Source organism: Olea europaea, chromosome 12 (genome assembly GCF_002742605.1).
Source record: "Olea europaea var. sylvestris chromosome 12, O_europaea_v1, whole genome shotgun sequence".
In the NCBI taxonomy this organism is placed as follows: Eukaryota; Viridiplantae; Streptophyta; class Magnoliopsida; order Lamiales; family Oleaceae; genus Olea; species Olea europaea.
The window spans coordinates 13,695,435-13,718,025 of NC_036248.1; the positions used below are offsets into that span (position 1 = coordinate 13,695,435).

Sequence of the window (22,591 nt, forward strand, 5' to 3'; positions counted from 1 at the left end):
ATTTCAATGTTTCACCAATCAAATTCTGACACATCATTATAAGTTCTAGGTGTCAAAATTTCAGTGAGTTTGGTGACTAGATGGGGACACCATTCTGAGAGCATCTTTTGTCTTGTCATTTGCATTTCAACAGATGCTCAACTTTGCCGACTTCCTTTCTTACCTAAGCTACATCAGTTCTTTATCTGCATCAAACACTAACACTTCTCCTCTCTCACCCTACAAAATTATCATAAGTTCGAAGTTTCATATCTACCGCAAACACTGGGAGCTCTTTTTCACTAGAAAATCAGAGAATATGTTTAAGATTGGATTAAGGTTAGTTTATCTCTCTTCAAATACTTCTTCAATCAAATATAATTACACTTGGATAAGTTTCAACTATTAATTTATTATTCGTACGAAATAATTAACTATCGTCGACAAACTTCTCTCATCTCAAATCATGAAGAGATCTCCTGCGATTTATTTTGCATAATGGATTTTTCGCGTTATTGTCTTTAAGCTTTTTTAGGTACTTTATATCTATAGTATCCTTAAAATAAGCAAAGCTTAAGATATTATTTTTGTTTTTATGTACCAAATAATTTTTTCTTGAATATCTTACAAATATTACTGGAAAACTTCAATAATGATTAATACGTAGTGTCCCGGTTGACATTATTGTAGCTCGAGTTCAAATAAATTGTTCTTTGTCTTGCGAGTAATGATATATAGTACCATTGCTGATAAAATACCACCTCATGTGGCAGCGCATGATAGTTCCAATTAAATGAATATCATTATACCATATTTAGCCCCTATTTTACGGTCATCATTTCGAAAAATGTGTTGTTAAAAATTGGGTTTTCGTGTAAAATATTTTATTTTGTAAATGTGCGATTGAAATTGAATACGCAAAAAAGGGTTTTCAAATAATAACGGTCAAATATGGGCTTAGTATAATTTATCATTTAATGTCGCTTTTTTTATATCAGATGATGTTTTATGGTACCAGATAATATTAATCTTGTCTTGTTGTTTCATTTCAATGTTTCACCAATCAAATTCTGACACATCATTATAAGTTCTAGGTGTCAAAATTTCAGTGAGTTTGGTGACTAGATGGGGACACCATTCTGAGAGCATCTTTTGTCTTGTCATTTGCATTTCAACAGATGCTCAACTTTGCCGACTTCCTTTCTTACCTAAGCTACATCAGTTCTTTATCTGCATCAAACACTAACACTTCTCCTCTCTCACCCTACAAAATTATCATAAGTTCGAAGTTTCATATCTACCGCAAACACTGGGAGCTCTTTTTCACTAGAAAATCAGAGAATATGTTTAAGATTGGATTAAGGTTAGTTTATCTCTCTTCAAATACTTCTTCAATCAAATATAATTACAAAGAAAAATCTAGAAATGTGTTTCTGTGTTTCTTTATAGACAGAGATCTAGCATTAAGCATAAATCTCATTTAAATTTTTTTTTTTTTTTTGGGTATAATATATCAGGAGCAACTGCATTTCAAGAGCTTTTCTCACTAAAAGTTCTATCAGGAAATTTTCTACAAGGTCAGTTAAAATCCCTCTTCGCCACACTCAAACACATATACACACAATTCTCAAATGATATGATCCTTCTGTCACCCCGAGGGATATGTAGTGTCTCGGTTGACATTATTGTAGCTCGAGTTCAAATAAATTGTTCTTTGTCTTGCGAGTAATGGTATATAGTACCATTGCTAATAAAATACCACCTCATGTGGCAACGCACGATAGTTCCAATTAAATGAATATCATTATACCATATTTAGCCCCTATTTTACGGTCATCATTTCGAAAAATGTGTTGTTAAAAATTAAGTTTTCGTGTAGAATATTTTATTTTGTAAATGCGTGATTGAAATTGAATACGCAAAAAAAGGGTTTTCAAATAATAACTGTCAAATATGGGTTTAGTATAATTTATCATTTAATGTCACATTTTTTATATCAGATGATGTTTTATGGTACCAGATAATATTAATCTTGTCTTGCTTTCACCAATCAAATTCTGACACATCATTATAAGTTCTAGGTGTCAAAATTTCAGTGAGTTTGGTGACTAGATGGGGACACCATTCTGAGAGCATCTTTTGTCTTGTCATTTGCATTTCAACAGATGCTCAACTTTGCCGACTTCCTTTCTTACCTAAGCTACATCAGTTCTTTATCTGCATCAAACACTTACACTTCTCCTCTCTCACCCTACAAAATTATCATAAGTTCGAAGTTTCATATCTACCGCAAACACTGGGAGCTCTTTTTCACTAGAAAATCAGAGAATATGTTTAAGATTGGATTAAGGTTAGTTTATCTCTCTTCAAATACTTCTTCAATCAAATATAATTACAAAGAAAAATCTAGAAATGTGTTTCTGTGTTTCTTTATAGACAGAGATCTAGCATTTGCTTATAAATCTCATTTAAATTTTTTTTTTTTTTTTGGGTATAATATATCAGGAGCAACTGCATTTCAAGAGCTTTTCTCACTAAAAGTTCTATCAGGAAATTTTCTACAAGGTCAGTTAAAATCCCTCTTCGCCACACTCAAACACATATACACACAATTCTCAAATGATATGATCCTTCTGTCACCCCGAGGCCAGAGACGAATTAAAGGGTCATCTCATAGTTTGTGTTTGACATGAATTTTGAGAAGTCGAATAGAGTTTTTTAGACCCAAAAGATATTTTTGGATCCCTTTGGCTAGTTTTATTAAAGTTCTTTCAATGGTTAGAAGAACACTTTTGATTACGAAAGTGCAATAAAAAATTAGTTTTCAAACAAAAATTAAAGTAATCATGTCGAAATTTTTTTCACAAAATACGAAAACAAAAGCAGAAACCATACCAAATCCTTTATTCTTGGATCCGAGACATAAACATAAAATTGTGCTCGGGAGATAATATCCAATAATAGGTTTTGGATGCTCATTGATGTGGTTTGGGTTAGAAGTTTTGGTACGAGTTAGGCCCCACCTCCCCTGGCTAATAATTAAGAAAATAATCTTCTTGTGGTTTGGGTTTGAAGTTTTGGTACGAGTTAGGCCCCACCTCCCCCTGGCTAATAATTAAGAAAAGAGGAAAATAAACTCACATAATTACAATTCAGCAGAATTCTACTAAAGAGCAAGACTTAAAGGTAAATCATAGGTTTAGAATATAACCGTTTTGTCTCTTTTGTTATACTTTTTACCGTTATACAAGCAAAATCAAACCTACAAGTGACATAACAATTTATTTTTTATTTATTTTTGCCAACTATTTCAACCCTTATGGGTAAGATTCTATCCAAAAGAATATTTAACAGTGGCATGGAACTTTGAGGGCCACATGTTAAAGAATGATGGATAGTGACAAGCGATAGTAAATTAGGTACGATTACATCAATTAATGTCATCGTATTGGGATGAATAATACGACTTTTGCGATAGAAATGAGATTTTATATAATTTTATTAAAATTTTTTTCCTCAAAATGGGTCGAACTGATATTTAAAGAAAGGTGCTTATATATTTGAAAGTTTTCATTGTTGACAGATTAAAATGCTTCTGTCCGCATAAAGATTAATGTTATTTAGTACTACTAGTGCATCCTCGAAAATTGTGTGGATTGCTTAGCACCGTTCTAGAGAATGATGGTGGTCATTTATACTCGTCCAATGGAGTTAAAATACATTGTAATGCATTCGGCAAGTGAAGACGGGTATCATCACTGTCACCTAGACTGATGCTAAGCACCAGTATGCTAGATAGCATTATTCTTACTTAAAATTATCAATAACTTGTTAGGATGAACAATAATGAGTTTTACGAAATATGCGGATAATAAATGAATAATAATTAGAAATGAGTTCCTAAAATTAATGTTTAACTTTGATTAGATAAAAAATGGAAATTCGTAACAACTTTTTAAAAGCCCAAACTGATGCAATTATATCAAAATTCTCTCCGTCTAATTTTTCTCACTAATTTTTCGACTTTCCCCTTAAAGTGGGAGGTGGGAATATATATTTTCTCTTTAAATCGAAAAAAGAAAACATCAAATGACCAGACACATTTTCGATAAAACAAAAAATGGTATTTCATCAAACAGTTTACATAGTACGTTTGGCCGAACTTAAAAGCAGTTAAAAAGAATGAATTGCTGACTTTTAAGCTCGGGCAAACGTACTTTGGAAATCTAGTGTAAATATGAGTCTTTCGTTTATGCAGAAAGTTAGAAGGCAAAATAGCATTAATCACCGGCGCAGCAAGTGGTATTGGAAAAGAAACAGCAAAAAAATTCATAAACAATGGGGCAAAAGTAGTTATTGCTGATATTCAGACAAAACTGGGCCAAGAAACAGCCACGGAACTTGGAACCTCCCATGCCAGCTTCATTTCATGTGATGTCTCAAAAGAATCAGACATTGCACATGCAGTGGATTATGCCGTTTCGAACTACGGTCAACTTGATATCATGTTTAATAATGCAGGAATCGCGTGTCACACTCCACCGACTATAGTCGACCTTGATCTTGCCGCATTTGACCGAGTCATGTCCATCAACGTTCGAGGAGTTGTGGCCGGGATCAAGCATGCTTCCAGAGTAATGATTCCCCAGGGACGTGGTTCGATTTTGTGCACATCGAGTATCACGGGAGTGTTGGGAGGGTTGGCACAGCACACGTATTCAATATCCAAGTCGACAGTTGTAGGTATTATGAAATCTGCAGCGGCGGAGCTGTGCAGGTATGGTATTAGAATCAACTGTATATCTCCCTTTGCCATTCCGACTCCGTTTGTGATTGAAGAAATGAGAGTGTACTTTCCCGGGGTCGATGATCAGGGGCTCGCAAAAATGATACATGATAATGGTGTGTTGAAGGGAACCATTTGTGAACCAGAAGATATAGCTAATGCTGCTCTTTATCTAGCATCTGATGATGCCAAATATGTTAGTGGGCATAATCTTGTAGTAGATGGTGGTTTTACTTCAATTAAGAATTTGAGTTTTCCCGTATCAAATGAATTCAAAAGTGAAGAATGAGGAAGACCGTGTTATTTGATGCACAATCTTTCACCTTTAGATTACATTTATGACATATTTGATACATTAAATTCGATATGATTAGTCTTTTCTTTAATCATATTGACTTATAATCGTGTCCTGGCTACCAACTTTCGAGGGGTGGTGGCCAAGATCAAAAACTCGTCCCGAGTTGTGATTTTGTGCACATGGAGTGTCATAGGATTAATAGGCGGGTTTATGTAGTATCCAAGTCGATGAATGTAGGAGTTAATGAAGTATGCATGGATGGAGCAATGCCAGTACAGTAAAATTAATAGTGTATCAGCCATTTGCCTTCTGATTCCATTTCTGATCGAAGAGAGGAGGGAGTGCTGTGGAGGAAGCCATTTGTGAACCAAAAAAATTAGCTAATGCTGCTTTTTATCTAGGATCTGAAGATGCCAAGTATTCGAAGTTTAATCGAGCCATTAAACTTTATTTTATTAAATTTAATTTCCTCAATTCAACCTCAATCTGATACGAGACGGGGAAAATGATACAAGTTACATAAATTTTGATATTAACTAAAAGAGTGATGCTATTCACAATTAAAATTGTCGATAATCGTCCTACGTGACGTATAATAATTGTTGAGAAAAAATGTAGGGAAATCTGAAAATTTAATGAACTCCAAGGCACGAAAAACGTTATCTTTTAAGATATGTTTCTCCCCTATCCAACGAAGTCACAACTGGGTATGAAAGAAAATCTCTTTCAGGATACAATAGAGGCGTTTGATTCAAATTGTGACTATTTGATCAAATCAAGAAAACACTCGAAAAAGGGACTGATGATGCCAAGAGAAAGAGAGAAGAATAAATTTTTTTTTATGTGTCTTCCAAGCGAGAATTCGCCCAAAATTTATAGAAATTGAGGCAACTGTTTGAATAGGTGTGTCCCTTAAAATGAAGAACACATCTGTTGGAAGTAATTGTCAAAAACGAACAGATACACTTACTTTTCGATCCCCGTTGCACAACGGCAAATACTAGTCCGGGCAACAAATCATTCACAAAACAAAAAATAAATACATGCAAAATGATGAAAAATATCTAACAATAATTTATCATGTGTATGTCATGTAAGACGATTATCGACAATTTTTGTTATAAATAGCATTGTTCAAACAAAAAATATCACCTTTCACGTCAAATTTCTAGCTTGCTGAATTACAAATTTAGCTATCCATCAATTATTATAAAAATAAAGTTATATAGAATTTGACAGCATTTTCCCTTATCTCACAACGTCCCGACTCAATTTTAAGTGGTAAGGGTTGTTCGACTTAACCTTTTTTTTAAAGATGTCACACTTCTAATCACAATTGAAGAATGAAGAAGATTTTCTAGAAATAGCAATGATAACCATTGGTAGGCAGTGTCCATTGGAGCGTCAATGTCCCATCATTGAAGTCAAAGCGTGGGACTGAGCTTTTCGAAGGAGAAAGAAAAAAGTTCTTAGTTTTGTTGCGCTTGAGTGATCCCGTCAGGGGCAATCTGCCCACACGAAGTTCAAGTTCGATCCATTAGGTTTTCACTTCTCATGACACAAATTAAATTAGTACCATAGTTGGCCCTCATGGGGTGGCTGAGTTGGTGGAGTAGGTGAGCGCGGAGATCTTTGATCACGAGTTCGATTTTCCTCACCAACACTTTCTCGATTGAGCTTGTCGTACAGGGCTTGCCTAGTACGATTTAACTGGCTGGCGTGGTTTACAAGTTATTACGTCAGTCCAAGAATTCACATAGTGCGCAATCGAAGGTAGCGACCGTGAGTACTCCGTTATTAAAAAAAAAAAAAAATTCAGTACCATAGTCGACGGTTAAAATATGAAAGAACATGCATTGAATCAAGTAATTATAATATAATGTTAATCAATAATTCCACTTCAATTTAATTTTGATCAAATAATTATCTAGCGGATTGGATTTCCGTCTTCACAGTCCGGAGAGGCGCCAAAATAGATGGGCAAATTAGATATTTACGTTGCAAGTGGATAAGGAAACAAACAACTTCCAAGTTTCAATCTTTGATATACGCTCACTAAGTACTTTTACCTCCAAGCTCTAGTGCATTTCCATTTTTTCTATCCGTTAATGGCAATGGCGGCCGCAAATTGTTGGTTCTCGATGCTTTCTTCTTCCACCGGTTCCACTTCCCGTTGTACTTTAACCTCCCAACGCCTTTTTTCCACCTCCCGAAGACCTACTTATTTTCTTACATCCATTGTTAAATCATCCAAGGACCGAAATCAGAATCCGAAACAAAAATTGCCCAGGAAAACGCCGGGTAAATTCAGTGCAGAGGTAAATCAAATCCGAAAACTCACTGCTGCTTGAATTTATTTTAATTTTTGTGATTTTGTTTATACCATGTTGTTATGAAGGATATTCTCTCTTTTGATTAATGAATGCTACTTGTTCGTACAGCAAGTTGAGTTATTGGATGTTTTAAATTAGAAAGAGAGTGAATAAATATGAAAAAACACAGTAACCGAATATCAATACAAGGCATAAATTGCATTTAGAATGAATTATAAGATGAAAAAAACTCGAAAGTCCAGATTTTGTGAAACCACACCCATTGAAGCCACAAGCTTAAATACACACACACACACACACACAAAAGCATACAGGTCTGTTTTGCACTTCAGCACATCTTTAACAATGATTAGTCTAGTGTTTTCGCAATCTGTACAAATTTAATTTATTAACTACCATGAACCTATGAAATCCATTGTATTTGTTGTTAAATCCAGAGTGAAGCTATTACACATAAATTGCCAGGGAGATCAAGAGATGAAAGCCATTTATCAAATGTAGATGGTCAAAGTAGTTGGAAAAAAGCAGGGAAATCTCAATCAACTTCGTTTAGATCTTCTGGCACGCAGAGGAAAGGGAACAAGGGAGTTCTGTTTGATTCAAGAGACCAACAGGTATATAGGACATCCATATTGTATTTCTCTCTTTAAATCTTTGAAATACATGTTTTCTTTCATTGGGAAGATAGACGTGAAATTTGAAAAGAGCCAGCTGTCATTTGACCTTGCTGCAAATGGCACTTTAAATCCACAGTTGGTGTTATAAATTCTGGTCCCATGATTTGGACGATGTCTTCGTGTAACTTGCTGGTTGACTTCCCACGGTAGTGAAGGTACTACATTTAAAGCTTGTTTGAGAGAGAGATTTTTTAAAAATCATTTTCACTTGGAAAAATCCCTCCCAACAAATGCTTAATAGATCACAATCTTGTATTCTTGTTTCCCTGACATAATTAATATATAGGGGACCAGATTGAAAATCAATTATTAGACACTTTTCTCAGCTCCTTACTCAGTTGCTTCATAATGAAGTAAAGAAACTCTCTCTACTATTTTCTCCCCCCATTTGCTATAACTATCTCTGCTTCACAATTAGAATTTCATCTTCCCAAGGCTTGTTAAAGTTGCTGAAATTCTAGCGTAATTCCCTTCATGCTGCTGCTTTGTTACAATCACATGCATTAACAATAGTAAAATGGGCTTTATGATTCCAAATTTTCTAGGATCCTATAATGAGGTGTAATAAAATTGGCAACTTCTATCATTATGAAACCCTTATATTTGAATCCTTGTGATTTTTTTTTTTTTTATTTTTGGTTTCCATACATGGCACATTTCATCTTCAACAATTTTTCTTAATTGTTTCTGTGTTATTTAAGGAATTTCTATTCTCAGAGCCTACATTATCTGTGCCATTCCATTTATTGAATTATTTCAGCAATAGCTATGAGTGCCATGATTTCATGTTGAGTTCACTTGTTCAACATTTAAGTACAATTCTGAGGCATTGTATTTATTAGCGTATGACACTCACATGTTCCAGGTAGATACTGGTAATCTTCAAGATGCTGCATTTCTTAATGCTGTTGTAAAGGTAAATGTTCACTTCTGCTCGATATTTTAGTTATCTTATTGAAAATTTTTAGATTGTGCATTACTACCCTCTTTATAGAGCTAGATAACTTTCCTTTCCTTTTCTTTTTATATTCTCTTATGCAGCGTGCTCCATACCTCGTTGCTTGCAGTCCTATACTTTACTTGCTTTTGAGTTTTTGGCTAGTTATTATCTTTCTACTTTGTTTTACTCACTGAGTATCCTAAGAATTGGAGGAAGATGTGATCCATCCTATTTTATATTTTAAGATTTAGAAGAGAGCCTGTATTTTGTGGTACATGTATTGCAATCAGGATGCCCTCCTTGACTGTTATTTTGTAGGGTAGCTCATTTTATTTGTAGATTTCATCATCTAGGGAGGAGCTAGCCTTTGTAGAGGCAGAATCGAGTGTCCCGAGCTTGATAAGGAAAGGAGTAACTTCTAACAAAGTTTTCGTGTTGTTGATTCCTTTTATTCGTGAGGAGCTAGTTGAGAAATAGTTGATAATACACAACATATAACTAGCTTGACAAAATCAATTGATTTAGCAACAAGAAGAAGGAAAAAAATTGAATAGAGGAACTCGAGAATCGATGACTACATCAAAGATGCAGTAACATTAAGCTATTTTATGTCTGTGATCAATTGACAACTGATGCAACGAAGTGCTGTCAGAAGTATTTTATACTACTAAAGTAACCATATTATATTTTCGTGAATTTGCGTTACCCATTATATATTTGACACTTGAAGCAGCATGTGAAGCTGTTTACTGGTGTTCATCAATTACAACGTACTCACTGAAAATATTCTCAACATCTATGTAGTAAATTATCTATTATATACTTCTGTAGATACCTTTAGTTCGTGATTTTTATTTTATTTTTCAAATATTTAAGAAATGACTTGATGATATTGGCCATTTGCTGATATTTTTGTAACATATCGCTGATTCTCACTACAGTTTAAAGTATTTTACTCTTATTTTCTCTTTTTACTTCATTTAGGTTTACTGTACCCACACTGCACCGGATTACTCTCTTCCTTGGCAGAAACAAAGGCAGTATCAGAGTACTGGGAGGTATGTTTAATGACCTTTCCCCAATTGTTTTCCCAGAAAATTGAGTCTGGAAATGAAATCTGAAAACATTTTAGAAGTGTCTTCTTTCAAAACAATTATAGCGGTAAATACAGTTTTACAAATAATTACTAACTTTTCAATGCAATGTACAGTGCCTTTATGATTGGGGATGGGAAGCTTTTGACAAATGCACACTGCGTTGAACATGATACACAGGTAAATTTGAAGTTTTAATGCCATTTGAGTTTTCCTGCTCTTGTAAATGTTGCATGCCATAGGAGGCTTGATGATTTGACAGGTAGTCAATGGCTAATATAAGAACCAGTCTTCTATCTGTTAACATGGGAGTAGATATGTTGCGACTAATGGTATTGTCAAGATATGAATTTGGCCAATTATTCATTCTTTAATTCTTTGGATTTCCTGCATGTTCGAATTGAGGGTGCTCGAGCTGATGGACATTTGGGTGTTAAATCAAGTAAATATGTGGAATTCATATTTCCATTGAAGATTTACACGTGCACAACTTTTGATAAATGGGCGGCAGTGAGACTTGAACAAAGACCTTTGCATCTAAGATAACGTGATGAACCAGTTGATCTAAAAACTTATATTGTCAGAGAGACACATATATATTATTTAAATATTATCTTCCTTGAAATAGAGAGTGGTACCTATTTCAAGATGATAAAAATATTTTTTGAACGATCTTATGATGTAAAAAGAATCCATACAATGATTTGTGTTCTTGATTTTATTTTTAACTTAGTTTTTCTTATGTTTTAAAAGGATATACCTTTCTCTCAATTTATGTATCTTCACGTCATGATTATTGTTATTATGTTTCTTATCAAAAAATTCTATTAGATATCTGTTCCACTTCTGGCATTGACAACTGGATCTGGTGTCATCATTAAGAAAATTTAAATATCTAAGCATCATTGTTTCTTTTCATGCATGCTTCTGTTTCTTATGTATTTGGCCCCGGTCATGAACATTTGAACTTAATATTTTATTTCTTTTTTAACAATCAGTAAGCTATCATTTTGATATGTTTATTCTGTTTTCGTTGATGAGTTTGGTATACTGACTTGTTGATTACAAAATCCATTTTTTGTTTTATAAAGTACACCGTGAAATTGCTGCAGTTATTTATGGTTTATTTTTCTATTCATCGTAGGTCAAAGTGAAGAAAAGGGGTGATGATAAAAAGTATGTTGCCAAGGTAGCATTCTTAGATATAACGTTGTCATGTTCATCTATTTCACTGTTAGACCTACTATTTGAGATCAGAAAGATGTCGAATATCCTGTAACAACAAGAGTGTTTTTCTCCTGAAAGCAGGAAGAACCCAATCCAAAGCTCTTTCTCTCTGCTAAGCTAGGTTGACTTTCATGATTACCTTTTTCTTTCTTCTCTCCTTATTTTGATGGAGAAAGAAATATCAATAGGAAGGAAAAGAAAGGTTGAGGACTAGATGTCCCGAAATAACAAAAATAGGAGGAGATAGAGTCTAAAGAAATGGCCATCTTAGCATGAAAAGATTCCAAATGAACGAATGCAAAAAGAAATAGGAAGGTTCAGGCAGGCAAGATGAATGGGAAAGGACTTGCAGGAAAAGACACTAGAAATATCTTTATGCATGTCCCTTCAATCCAACATATCAAAGCTGTAGAACACTCGTAAGTAACAAAATTTATTTTCTAATATTACGCACTGACCCTTTACGTCCTGTAATATACATTTCAGTAACTTCTTTTCATTGCAAATTTTTTCCTCCTTCTTTCCTTTCCACTTTCAATATTCTGAAACTTCTTTTATTAACGATCACAGTTAATGCATCTTTGATCATTATCAAAAGATTTGATTTTCAGTTATTTGTAGTTAGTTTATGTGAGTGTCTTCCAATGGTATGGTTTCTTTTGGACATGATACTCAAATTTGTAGAAAACACCAACATTTTCCGCTAATACTGACTCATAACCATAATTATTCTAATTAGTCTAGTGTTTTACCTATGCTTATAACCTTTTTTTCTTTTTCTTTCATATATTTACTTACTTTTTGGTGTTGGGAGGCAGCCCTGGTACTGGAAAATCGGTTTAAATTCTTGATGCTGGCACTTATTCTCTACTCAGTGATATGATTTACAGGTTCTTGCAAAAGGAGTAGAATGTGACATAGCTCTGCTTTCTATTGAAAGCGAGGAATTCTGGAAAGGAGCTGAGCCCCTTGAGTTTGGACGCTTGCCTCGTCTGCAGGTGCTCTTGATTTGTCTTTTCATTTTTCCTGGGAGCACTTGTTGCTTTTTTCCATCTTCATACATTGAAACTATCTATTGTCTAGTTCTTTCGCTTTGCTTTTTTATTGATGCTATCTGCAACATACAATTTTATGTGAGTGACTAGCATAACTGATTGAAGAAACTGTGTAATATTTTTCATCTTTCTGGCCCTAAATGCTGCGAGATCATATATTACTTGAGTAAATTTACCGATTATGGCCAGATCATATTTCACAGGTAGCATTTTAATGATATGGAAGTTGATTGATCATGACTGGATCCTATCTCTTTGCATTTGTATTTTTTATTGTGTTTGATATAAGTATGTTTTGACATGTCTCCCATGATAGGACTATTTTTCAGTTTTCCAAGAAGATCAAGTGTATGTAGACCCTATTTGATGGCAGTTATTGAGAAAAATGATGCTTTGAATAATGATTTTTTTGGAGAATGTGTGGTTAAAAAGTATGAAAAAGTTTTGGGTTTGCATACAAAATATTTTATTATGTGAATATGTAATTGAAAATGAGTATGAGAATTAAAGAGTTTTGTTTTCAAGGGAGACAAACAGGGTCTAATGTTTTATTAAAGAGTAAAAAGAGAGATTATATTCAGATGGATAGTCCTTTTGAAATTTCACACTTGAACAAGTACTTAAGTACATGGTTTCATTGATTGGGATATTTGTCTACGAGATAAGATATTCGAAAAGAAGGAAAATAGTATTATCGATCACGGTAATAAATTTAAAGTTCACCGTACAGTTTGTAAGTTTTAATCAAGGGTATTCCCAAATTGTTGATTAGAGGTCCTTCATCTAAGGTTAGTTGTAATACATATGTTGCTTAGGACGTGGATGCGCAATTTGCTTGTTTCGTTGCTGTTTCTAGGACATTAACTAGTGAAGGGGCTAAGTTTGTCATTGGAGCTGGTTCAGTGATTTTCTTGTGGAAGCATTTAAAAGAATTTCATATGATATATTTTGCTATAAATTAATTCATCAACTATACTATAATTTCCATGTTGGTTCTCAATTGATGGTTGCGGATTTTTTATATGACTACATACCTATCTGTTCCCAAATTATTGTTATATATTTCTATCTTTGTAACAGCAGAGTTTTCAGTTTGTAAGTCAAAATTACGGTTTCTATGCTAATTGTCCTAGCTGAGCAGGGCCTATATTTCTGGGTCAGATAGTTAAAAATCAGATATTATTTCTTTCTATTTTGGAAACAAGCTGTTGGCAGGGTAAAAATAAAGCAAAAATAAGATCTGTAGCTTAATACTGTAGTTTTACACAGTATTGATATTTGTTATATAGTCCTTGTATGTAATTACACAGCTGTGGCTCACACAGATTTGATGGTTTGGCTTCACTGAAACTGGTTTGTGCATATTTTATTCAAGTTTAGTAATAAATGTAGATCAACTCTCTCAAGTATCAATGCCACTCTGTGTCTGGCTTGCGTGTATATCACTGTTATAATGCTTCTAGCCTGCCTTTTATCATGCTATTTTGCAATTGCTCTTTTGCTACGATTATCTCCCATGTCTCGCTCAGTTGCTTGGTTCCAAGTTATGCCTGATATAAATGGAAACTTGCATGGGATACATGCATACAACCAACCATCAATTCTACTAACTATTCTGCTGCGACAACCCAAAAACACAAATATCTTACTGGTTCTTTGCTTTCAAATTGGCAGGATGGAGTGACTGTTGTTGGGTATCCGCTTGGTGGAGATACTATTTCTGTAACAAAGGGTGTGGTATCAAGAATAGAGGTTTGTTCATTCCACCATGTTTTCAGGTTTTATAATTTCTCATCAATATATAGCATGCATCGATCTACATTAAGAAGCCTTATCCTACATTTAGATGGTAACCATTTGTGCCATTATTTTATTATCTATGCATTTTTGGATAAATCACTATGGCCTTGTTATAACTGTAAGGTATAAGGAGTCTTTTGTGAATCCATTTTATGAAAATATTTTATCCTAAACGGGCATATGGTACGTGCAAATTTTGGAGTTAAAACTGACAATGAATTATTGATGGTTTAGAAAAGAAGCAAAAAATATGACCCTTCTTCCAAATGATTAGTGATTCATAGTGAGAAGCAAACATTGAACATGTGAACTGCAACTTTGTTTGGTGCATAATAGGGAAATTCTGTTTTCAATCTCTTATTTGTCCCAGCTACTGGTTTCTTTGAAAGCTAAAATTTGGTTATGTATCAATTTGCATTTTTTTGAGCTTGACAAACATTGTACATATGAAGTGCAACTTAAGTTTGGTTCATAATATAGAAAATTCTGTATTCAACTCTTATTTTCCCCAGCTACTGGATTATTTCAAGCTGAATTTGGTTATATTTAATAGTTAAATGACAATTTGCTTCAAAGTTGCACAATTCACCTTCAATTAGCAGAGCTTGAGCACTGCTCCAAAGCATATCAAGTACAATCATGCTTCAGTGTCAGAAAGGTTGACGTAATGTCTCATGCAATTTTTTCATTGAACTGTTAAAACATAGTCAACTTTTTCATCCAGTCATATTTTGCCAACACTCAATATGTCAAGGTATCTGTTATTATGTTTCTGGCAGAGTGACTTTACCCTATCAAGTATGAGTAAGAATTCCCACATCAACTGGCCTGGGTGGCAGCTACTATCCTGTTAAACAGTGACTAAGTGCTGGCTTTCATAATAAGCAAGGCCAGGATGAACTCATTTTGCCATCTGTTCTGGATGGACCAACAACGAATCGGCTTAGCTTTTAATAATAATGAAAGAGGAAAGTATGGAAAATCCAGAATATTTGTTTTGATTACATTGGTAATCGACCAGAATCTAATTAATCATGCAGATCTTTGTGATCCCATTTTGCTTGGATGAAAAGTAAAACCGTAGAAAGCTTTTAGATTACACAATTTGCGCAAAGAGAAGAAGAATCAGTTGTTCAGCTACCTCGTATTCCTGGACTATTAGCTTTTTCAGGATTTGTTACAGAGCTCAACATTTACCATTTGTTTACTTTTAGGTTACATCATATGCCCATGGCTCATCTGAGTTACTTGGAATTCAAATTGATGCAGCAATAAATCCTGGTAAGTATGCATTGTGCTACTAGGAATTGGTCCTCTCTGAATGAGAGACTGCTTTACAGCATGTTTGGTCAAGCTTAAAAAAGGGTGAATTTACCTTTTTAACTGTAAGTGAAGACTTGTTCTCAAGAAGTAAGATTGTACGAACTACTGAAAATCCAAAATAAAATAACTTTTAAAAATCCTCAAACAAGTTTTAAGTTCAAGCTTGGCCAAACAGGGTTCCCATTTACTGGCCAGATTTATAATTCTAAATTTCTTTAAGCTCACTCGGTTGACATGTATTCTTATAGCCATACAAATAAAAAGACATTATATTTTTTTTCCTCACGCGTCATTGCTTATACTAGCCATATTTCAGGTAATAGTGGTGGCCCCGCATTCAATGACCGGGGAGAGTGTATTGGAGTGGCATTTCAGGTAGGTTTTTTCTCGTCGAATTTCAATATCAAAATCTGTTAGGTTTCAGATTCTAGCTTTGGTATTTACCAATTTGCTTTAGGTAGAATCTTTTGGCCTACAACACCTTTGAAAGTCAACTATCTGTTTATTGCAAGTATTTTGATCTTCTAGCTTCACAGGCTGATGGGTTTCCTGACAGAGTGATAGTCTTGGTAGATTTCTTTCAGTTTTATGTTTTCACGAGACATTTCTTTTAGGTTTACAGATCTGATGAGGCTGAGAATATTGGCTACGTGATTCCAACTACTGTTGTATCTCATTTCCTGGAGGACTATGAGAGGAATGGGAAATACACTGGTGAGGTTTCTTGCACCTTGTGAAATTAGAATGCAAGGCTTAGAAGTTACTTCTGATAATTGGCATAGCCAACAGATTTTGCTCATTTACCTCTTAAGACTTTAACCATTAAGACTTTTGTAAGTCATGTTAGTAGTTAAAGATTAATGGACTCATACAATTTCGTACAATAATATTAATGGTAAGCTTATCTAGAGAATAACTCTCTCTCCCCGGCCTCCCTCAAGTGCCCGGGGCAAAACAAGTTTTGCTTGTGTACCTTTAACCATTAATATTTTTGTTAGGCGTGTTAGTATTTTTGGATTAGTAGGCTCATAGAACAACTTACATACAATTAAATTCCTTTGTATTCTTACCTCTATCAAGAGTTACGTTATTGATTTTATCATTTTTGTCTCGTTTTCATTATTAATTTTTTTAGTAGCATAGTAATCATGTTTCCGTAAGCAACCTGTCGAACATAAACACATGGTCAGAGTGCACCGTATTATTTGCTTTCTACCATATGGGGCACAACCGACCATTTTGAGGGAAAAAAAAGTGTTCCGTCAGATGATTTGAAGGTTACTGGAGACCCCAACAACTATCTGTAGACCTGCAACTGATAAGATTGTCAATTGGGAATTTGTTGCTTGTCAAGAAGATGGACTTCCGTGACATCATTTATGCAGTGGGGAACTCATTGTAAATTCATTGCATGTATTTTGTAGAAAATTTGCAAATTTAGTTTTTGTTGTTACTCTTTAAAGTTGTGTAAAACATGAAAATCAACTTTTTTCTTCTGTCCACGAAGCATATGAGATAAATACCCTAGCAACATTTTCAGGTTTTCCTTCTCTTGGGGTGTTGTTGCAGAAATTGGAGAATCCAGCTCTGCGGGCCTGCTTAAAAGTTCCATCGAATGAGGTCTATCTTTTCATCAAACTAGACTAGAAGATCTACTTATTTTTAATGTCTAAATGTTTATTATTGTGTGTGTGTGTGTGTGTGTATATATGATTTGATACATGCTATAGACTGCATGATCACAACTTTTTTTTTAACAGTTCTCAGGACCACCTGGGATTTTGGCTCATTTTCAAACTGTTTTACATTTAGAATACATAATGTTTTTAAGCAGTGTATGCCACAACTTCTATATTCCATAGAGGGGTTTGTCCTGTTTCTCACATGTCGGGGCAATCTCCAACCACTCAAAAATTGAAAAAGTATAAAATAGATGCACTGCATGCCTGTCGGATGCGTCTCTGAGACATCAAAAATGTAAAAAATATATGAAAAATAGAACTTGCTGTGGAGCGTGTTCACCTAGGAGTGTATGCTTCTCAGAATCTATATGACACTCGCTTGATATATTTCCCATATTATTTTATGCTGCAGGGCATACTTGTACGGAGAGTTGAGCCAACTTCTGATGCCAGTAATGTATTGAAGAAGGTATCCCATCCTTCATAATAGATATATCTCTTTTGTTCCCCACCATCGAGATGTTCTTGCATCACATTATTACTTGCAGTTTCTTGTGTGCTATTCTCACGCTTTAGTTCCTTTCACCATATGAGTTTAGTTTTCAATGTTGACTAGTGAACCTTGCAAGAAACATCTTATTGTGAGACACATCATCATAGCTGTTTCTAATTGTGGTTATTGTAACATACAATTTTCTGGTTTTTGGAATTATGAATAAGAAATTATTATTTTTTATTTGAAAAGAGTAAGTTGTAAAAAATGTTGGAAAACTAAGCCATGTATTGTTTGTGTGTCAAATTTTCATTCATTCGGATTATAATTAGTTCCAGAAGTCTTTGTTATTCATCGGTCGAGGAATATTTTTTGCAGAAATTTCTAACCTTTCTTGGTCAAATAATGTTTTTGGGCTCATCACGCATAGTTAATATGCATTGTAATTAGATACATCTGAATGGTGCCGATGGACTTGGGCAACTCAATAGTGGCTCAATGTTGTGTCATTATTATTTTTTACTATTATTTTTTATTTTTTTTGTTCTTTTAAGTAACAGAACAAATATATAAGGCTACTGTTATTTCTGTAGTGTACTGTGTTTGCAAGGACTTGGACACACGAGTCAACATGACGACACAACACAGACGCGTGATTTTCATAAAACGTAGAACATGGACACAACGGGACATATAGATTTATATATTCTTATCTTTTTTTTTTTTTTTTTTACTTTTCTTTTCTTAGTTTTGATTTTTGTTCGTGAAATTTTCAAATTAGATAAATAGCTATTTGTTATGTCATATTAACTTTAAGTTAAAACTATTTATTACTCTTCCGGTGAAGGAAAGTACATATAGTACTTGTCTTGGAGAGCCCGAGGAGTGTCAGTGACTGATACGACACTATACATGTCGGACACGGACATGCAACACCAGCAAGAGTGTCCGTGCATCATTGGTTGCATATACTAAAAAATGTTGATGGTGTTAAAAATCAAATAACGCGGGATCTTTCTTTCTCTTCCAGGGGGACGTCATTGTAAGTTTTGATGATGTTCGTGTTGGTTGTGAAGGGACAGTGCCATTCCAAACAACTGAACGCATTGCATTTCGCTTCCTCATTAGTCAAAAGTAAAGTTCTTGACTTTAGCAACGAAGTTGAATTTCATGTTGAACATGCCTTACAGTCATACAAGATACTGTATTTTATGGGTCATGCTCCAAGTAAATTTAACGTTTGTAGCATGTTAAACTATACATCTGTTGCGCATGAATAGCTAAAGACTACTAATTTAATCCTTCTGCCGCATCTTGTTATTCTTGATAAGTTGTATGAATGTCTATAGTGAGATATGTTCCGTCCTGATTATAATTCAATTCAATTGTTGAAATTGTTAAAAGGAGATCTTATTACTTTATGCATCAATCTTTTTCTGTCCTCGTATTTAAATTCTTGTCCAATTTTAGTTTGATAGCATCTCTTTGACCTCGATAGTCTTTACATGAGGAATTAGGTCTTTGAAGTCAGTTCTTGCAATCATAGTTTATATTTTAATTTATTATTATTATTATTATTATTATTTATTATTTTATTATTTTTAATTTTTTTGCTATTATTTAGAACTCCGCCAACCTTTTATATCCATTAGTTTCTTATCTTATATGCTGCCCCTTAGTTTTGAGTAATATTGCCCTTTTTTTAAAAAGAGATCATGCCTCCCCTAGTCTGAATTAAGAACTTTCATTCTAATACAAAGAAAATATCAGATTTTCAGGTGATGTAGCAGAGCTTGGCATTATCAGAGGAGGACAATTTATGAAAGTTCAAGCCATCTTGAATCCACGTGTGCATTTGGTAAGTAGAGAAATGTTTAAATTTTGAATAAATTGCTTCCTTTCTGGATAATATGATTGGATATTTTGATATTGATGATTTTTTTACAAAATCTCCTCAAGGTTCCGTATCATATTGAAGGAGGTCAGCCTTCATATTTAATAGTTGCTGGATTGGTGTTTACACCTCTATCAGAACCTTTAATCGAGTATGTATGAGAATTTTGTTTATTTGACCTTTTTTCCTTATATTTTTTGTTTGTCACAATTTCAAATAAATTACAGTATGATGTTTCTATTACTATTACAAACTAATTTGTCCTTATTTCAACAGGGAAGAATGTGAAGATACCATTGGGGTAGTTTTCTCTTCCTTTTTCTAAGGACTCAATAATACTATATGTCGCTTCAATTCTGTGGTTGATTAGTATCTTTTAACTTCTGGTCAGTTGAAGTTGTTGACAAAGGCGAGGTACTCATTGGCTAGGTTCAAAGGGGAACAGATCGTGATCCTATCACAGGTTTGTGTGTTTTTACTTCCGAAACAGCTTCTTATCCAAAAGTGTTAGTGATAAAGTCCTAATCGCAATCCCAAGAGCAATACTCAACAAAACTGAAAACAGAAACTCAAACTCAAAACACTTCAATGTAAGGTGGTTCGCCTCAGCTTGAGAGCTACATTGACTTGCAGATGAAATTTTTTCACTTTAATAAAGGAGATTACAAGGTTTTCTCTCCCAAGTCTCTGTCTTGTCTTGTAAAAAAATAGCCCCCTCTGATTTCATTATATAACACAGGAAGCTAGGGTGACCTATTACAAGATTAGTAATGCCCAATATACTCCTACAGTGAGGCTCCACAGAGTCCAACAGAGAGAACATTTCTTCGTTTCTCCTCTGGTTAGGCCAGGCACATATGCGGTTCATATACACAAAAGTTGTGACCACTATTGAACCTCTCATACAAGTACACATAGAAGGGTTTAAGTTTATTCCTTTCCAAAGAGTGCACCCAACCATTAGATTCTCACTTGACATACCAAAAGAACTCCAAGAAGGATTCAAACCTACGTCCGTCCAATCCATTGTTATCGAACCATGCCTTTGTCATATTGACACTGGTGGTATACGAGAGTATTCACTATAACTTCTTTTACAGAGAGCACCAAACATTTGGCTGAATATAAACGATTTGCAATTATTATAACAAGGGCAAAAACATATAAATAGAAGTAATTGGGTATTAGAATAAATTTCATTTTTTGAAAGGTAGATATTAGAATAAAATTTAAATAATATATATTTTACATAACCTTGCATGAACCAAACTTTTGCATCAATTTCTGCTTCGCTCCTGCTGAGTCAATTGAAATTATGTCTTCTTTCCCCTCTGTCCTCCCCGCCACCACCACTACTTGTTTAAGTGAAAGTTTGCCTTGAGAGAACGGCTTCCCATCAAAAAATTTGGGGAAAATCAATATGCTGTTGTATGTGCATGGGACTTTTCATTTGCTAAATATCTATATTGCATGCAGGTCTTAGCAAATGAAGTAAATATTGGGTATGAAGATCTGAGCAATGAACAGGCAAGTGAAAAAGTAGCGTAGTAAGAATGCTAGTATATAATGTGAAACATAAAGACAAACTCTATTACAGGTATTGAAGTTAAATGGAACTTGGATCAGAAACATTCATCACTTAGCACATCTGGTTGATTGTAAGTACTAGCATCTTATACATTATTAGTCCTAAAGGAGAGATATCTAGTATGGTCCTCAATTTTTGACTAATGGAGCACCTGGTCCCCAATTGATTTTTTTTTTTTTTTGGCATTCAAATTCTGAAATTTTCATTTTCAGTGGAAGTTGGTTTGTACTGTATGGAAATTATCAAACAGTCACCTGACTTGTCACATAATCATAATTGAGGGTTATTTTTGTTAACCATGTATTTTCTCTACTTATTTTTCCTTCTTTCCCCATTAAGTGTCCCCTTTTGAACTGTTTGTTTAGAATGACGAAAACAACCCTTAAAAAGGAGGTCATGTGCAAGTCGTGTGACTAACAAGGGATGGTTTCCATCTGGTGGGGGATGACGAATGCAAATTTCCCTTTTCGTGATGATCTATTTTCTCTTGCACTCACAATTCTGCATTTGATCAGCTTGCAAGGACAGATATTTGGTCTTTGAATTTGAAGACAATTTTTTGGTCGTTTTGGAAAGGGAAGACGCTTTGGCTGCATCTGGTTGCATCCTCAAAGGTTATGGGATTCCATCTGAAAGGTCTTCTGATCTTTTGGAACCATACGTGGACTCTATAGGACATGTCGCAACTATAGATCAACACGAGTCGGTTGACTCTGCCGTTTCAAGTTCAGAATTTGGCTATGATGGACTGCTTTGGGCGTAATAATCAGTCTTTCTACCATTTAGATCATACTTTGGGTTATATTATGATACTTCAACAGTAAGATTTTCCTATTGATTGGCTAGAATTATTGTTGGAGAGATTGTAGGCATGCTTGAGGCGCTTTAGTTGGCCCCTTTAGCAATTGTTGTACAATTGAAATTTGTTTATTTTCCTTTTTCCTTTTTGGGGGTGGGGTTATATTAGTCGACAGAGAATTTGCTGTTCGATTCTTTCTGATTTGTGAGAATATAAAAGTGAGACTTGACCTGAAAGAGAGAATAGTCTATAGAATAGGGCTGTCAGCAATTTTGATTTGATGATTTTGAAGATTTCTAAAGATATTATAGAAGGAATTACTCTTTTTCTTAAGCAGTGTGCGACTCTGCCTACGATGATATATTTTTCATACTTTGCAAGTTAAAAGTTTACAATATAAGCCTAAATGTTTATGCTTAATAGAGAATGGTTTATAGGAAGGTCCACCATTTCACCATGCAAGGCCTGCTCTCGAGGCTCCTGGCCTCTGCAAGCCTGCCTCGCATAATTTTTTATTATTATTTTTTAATTTTTTATATTTGCACTGGCTGACTCGGCAAAAAATGCTGGTCGTGTCAAGTTCAGGGGCAGCTAGTACGAAGCCAAAAGAGGCCAAACACCAT

General features: G+C 34.4%; 2 protein-coding genes across 3 annotated transcripts; both read left to right on the forward strand.

The window, feature by feature from the left end:
* Window positions 1-1,128: 1,128 nt before the first annotated feature.
* LOC111405754 (short-chain dehydrogenase reductase 3a-like) lies at window positions 1,129-5,132 on the forward strand. 2 transcript variants are annotated; one of them, XM_023034779.1, is made up of 3 exons: window positions 1,129-1,342; window positions 1,497-1,556; window positions 4,238-5,132. In XM_023034779.1, exons 1-3 carry the CDS (start codon window positions 1,158-1,160, stop codon window positions 5,052-5,054), a joined length of 1,062 nt encoding a protein of 353 aa, XP_022890547.1. In that variant the 5' UTR covers window positions 1,129-1,157; the 3' UTR covers window positions 5,055-5,132. The 2 variants fall into 2 exon arrangements, with proteins under 2 accessions (XP_022890547.1, XP_022890546.1); XM_023034778.1 differs by lacking the exons at window positions 1,129-1,342; window positions 1,497-1,556 and adding exons at window positions 2,118-2,329; window positions 2,485-2,544.
* Window positions 5,133-6,996: 1,864 nt separating this feature from the next.
* Window positions 6,997-22,321, forward strand: LOC111405755 (protease Do-like 2, chloroplastic). The gene is made up of 21 exons (XM_023034780.1): window positions 6,997-7,381; window positions 7,834-8,010; window positions 8,939-8,989; window positions 9,998-10,071; window positions 10,224-10,287; window positions 11,252-11,296; window positions 12,225-12,332; window positions 14,064-14,141; window positions 15,404-15,470; window positions 15,829-15,887; window positions 16,127-16,226; window positions 17,053-17,132; window positions 17,607-17,663; window positions 18,718-18,821; window positions 19,458-19,545; window positions 19,647-19,732; window positions 19,858-19,882; window positions 19,973-20,044; window positions 21,058-21,108; window positions 21,179-21,239; window positions 21,685-22,321. The coding sequence occupies exons 1-21, from the start codon at window positions 7,172-7,174 to the stop codon at window positions 21,930-21,932; spliced, it is 1,905 nt and encodes a 634-aa protein (XP_022890548.1). The 5' UTR covers window positions 6,997-7,171; the 3' UTR covers window positions 21,933-22,321.
* Window positions 22,322-22,591: the final 270 nt, after the last annotated feature.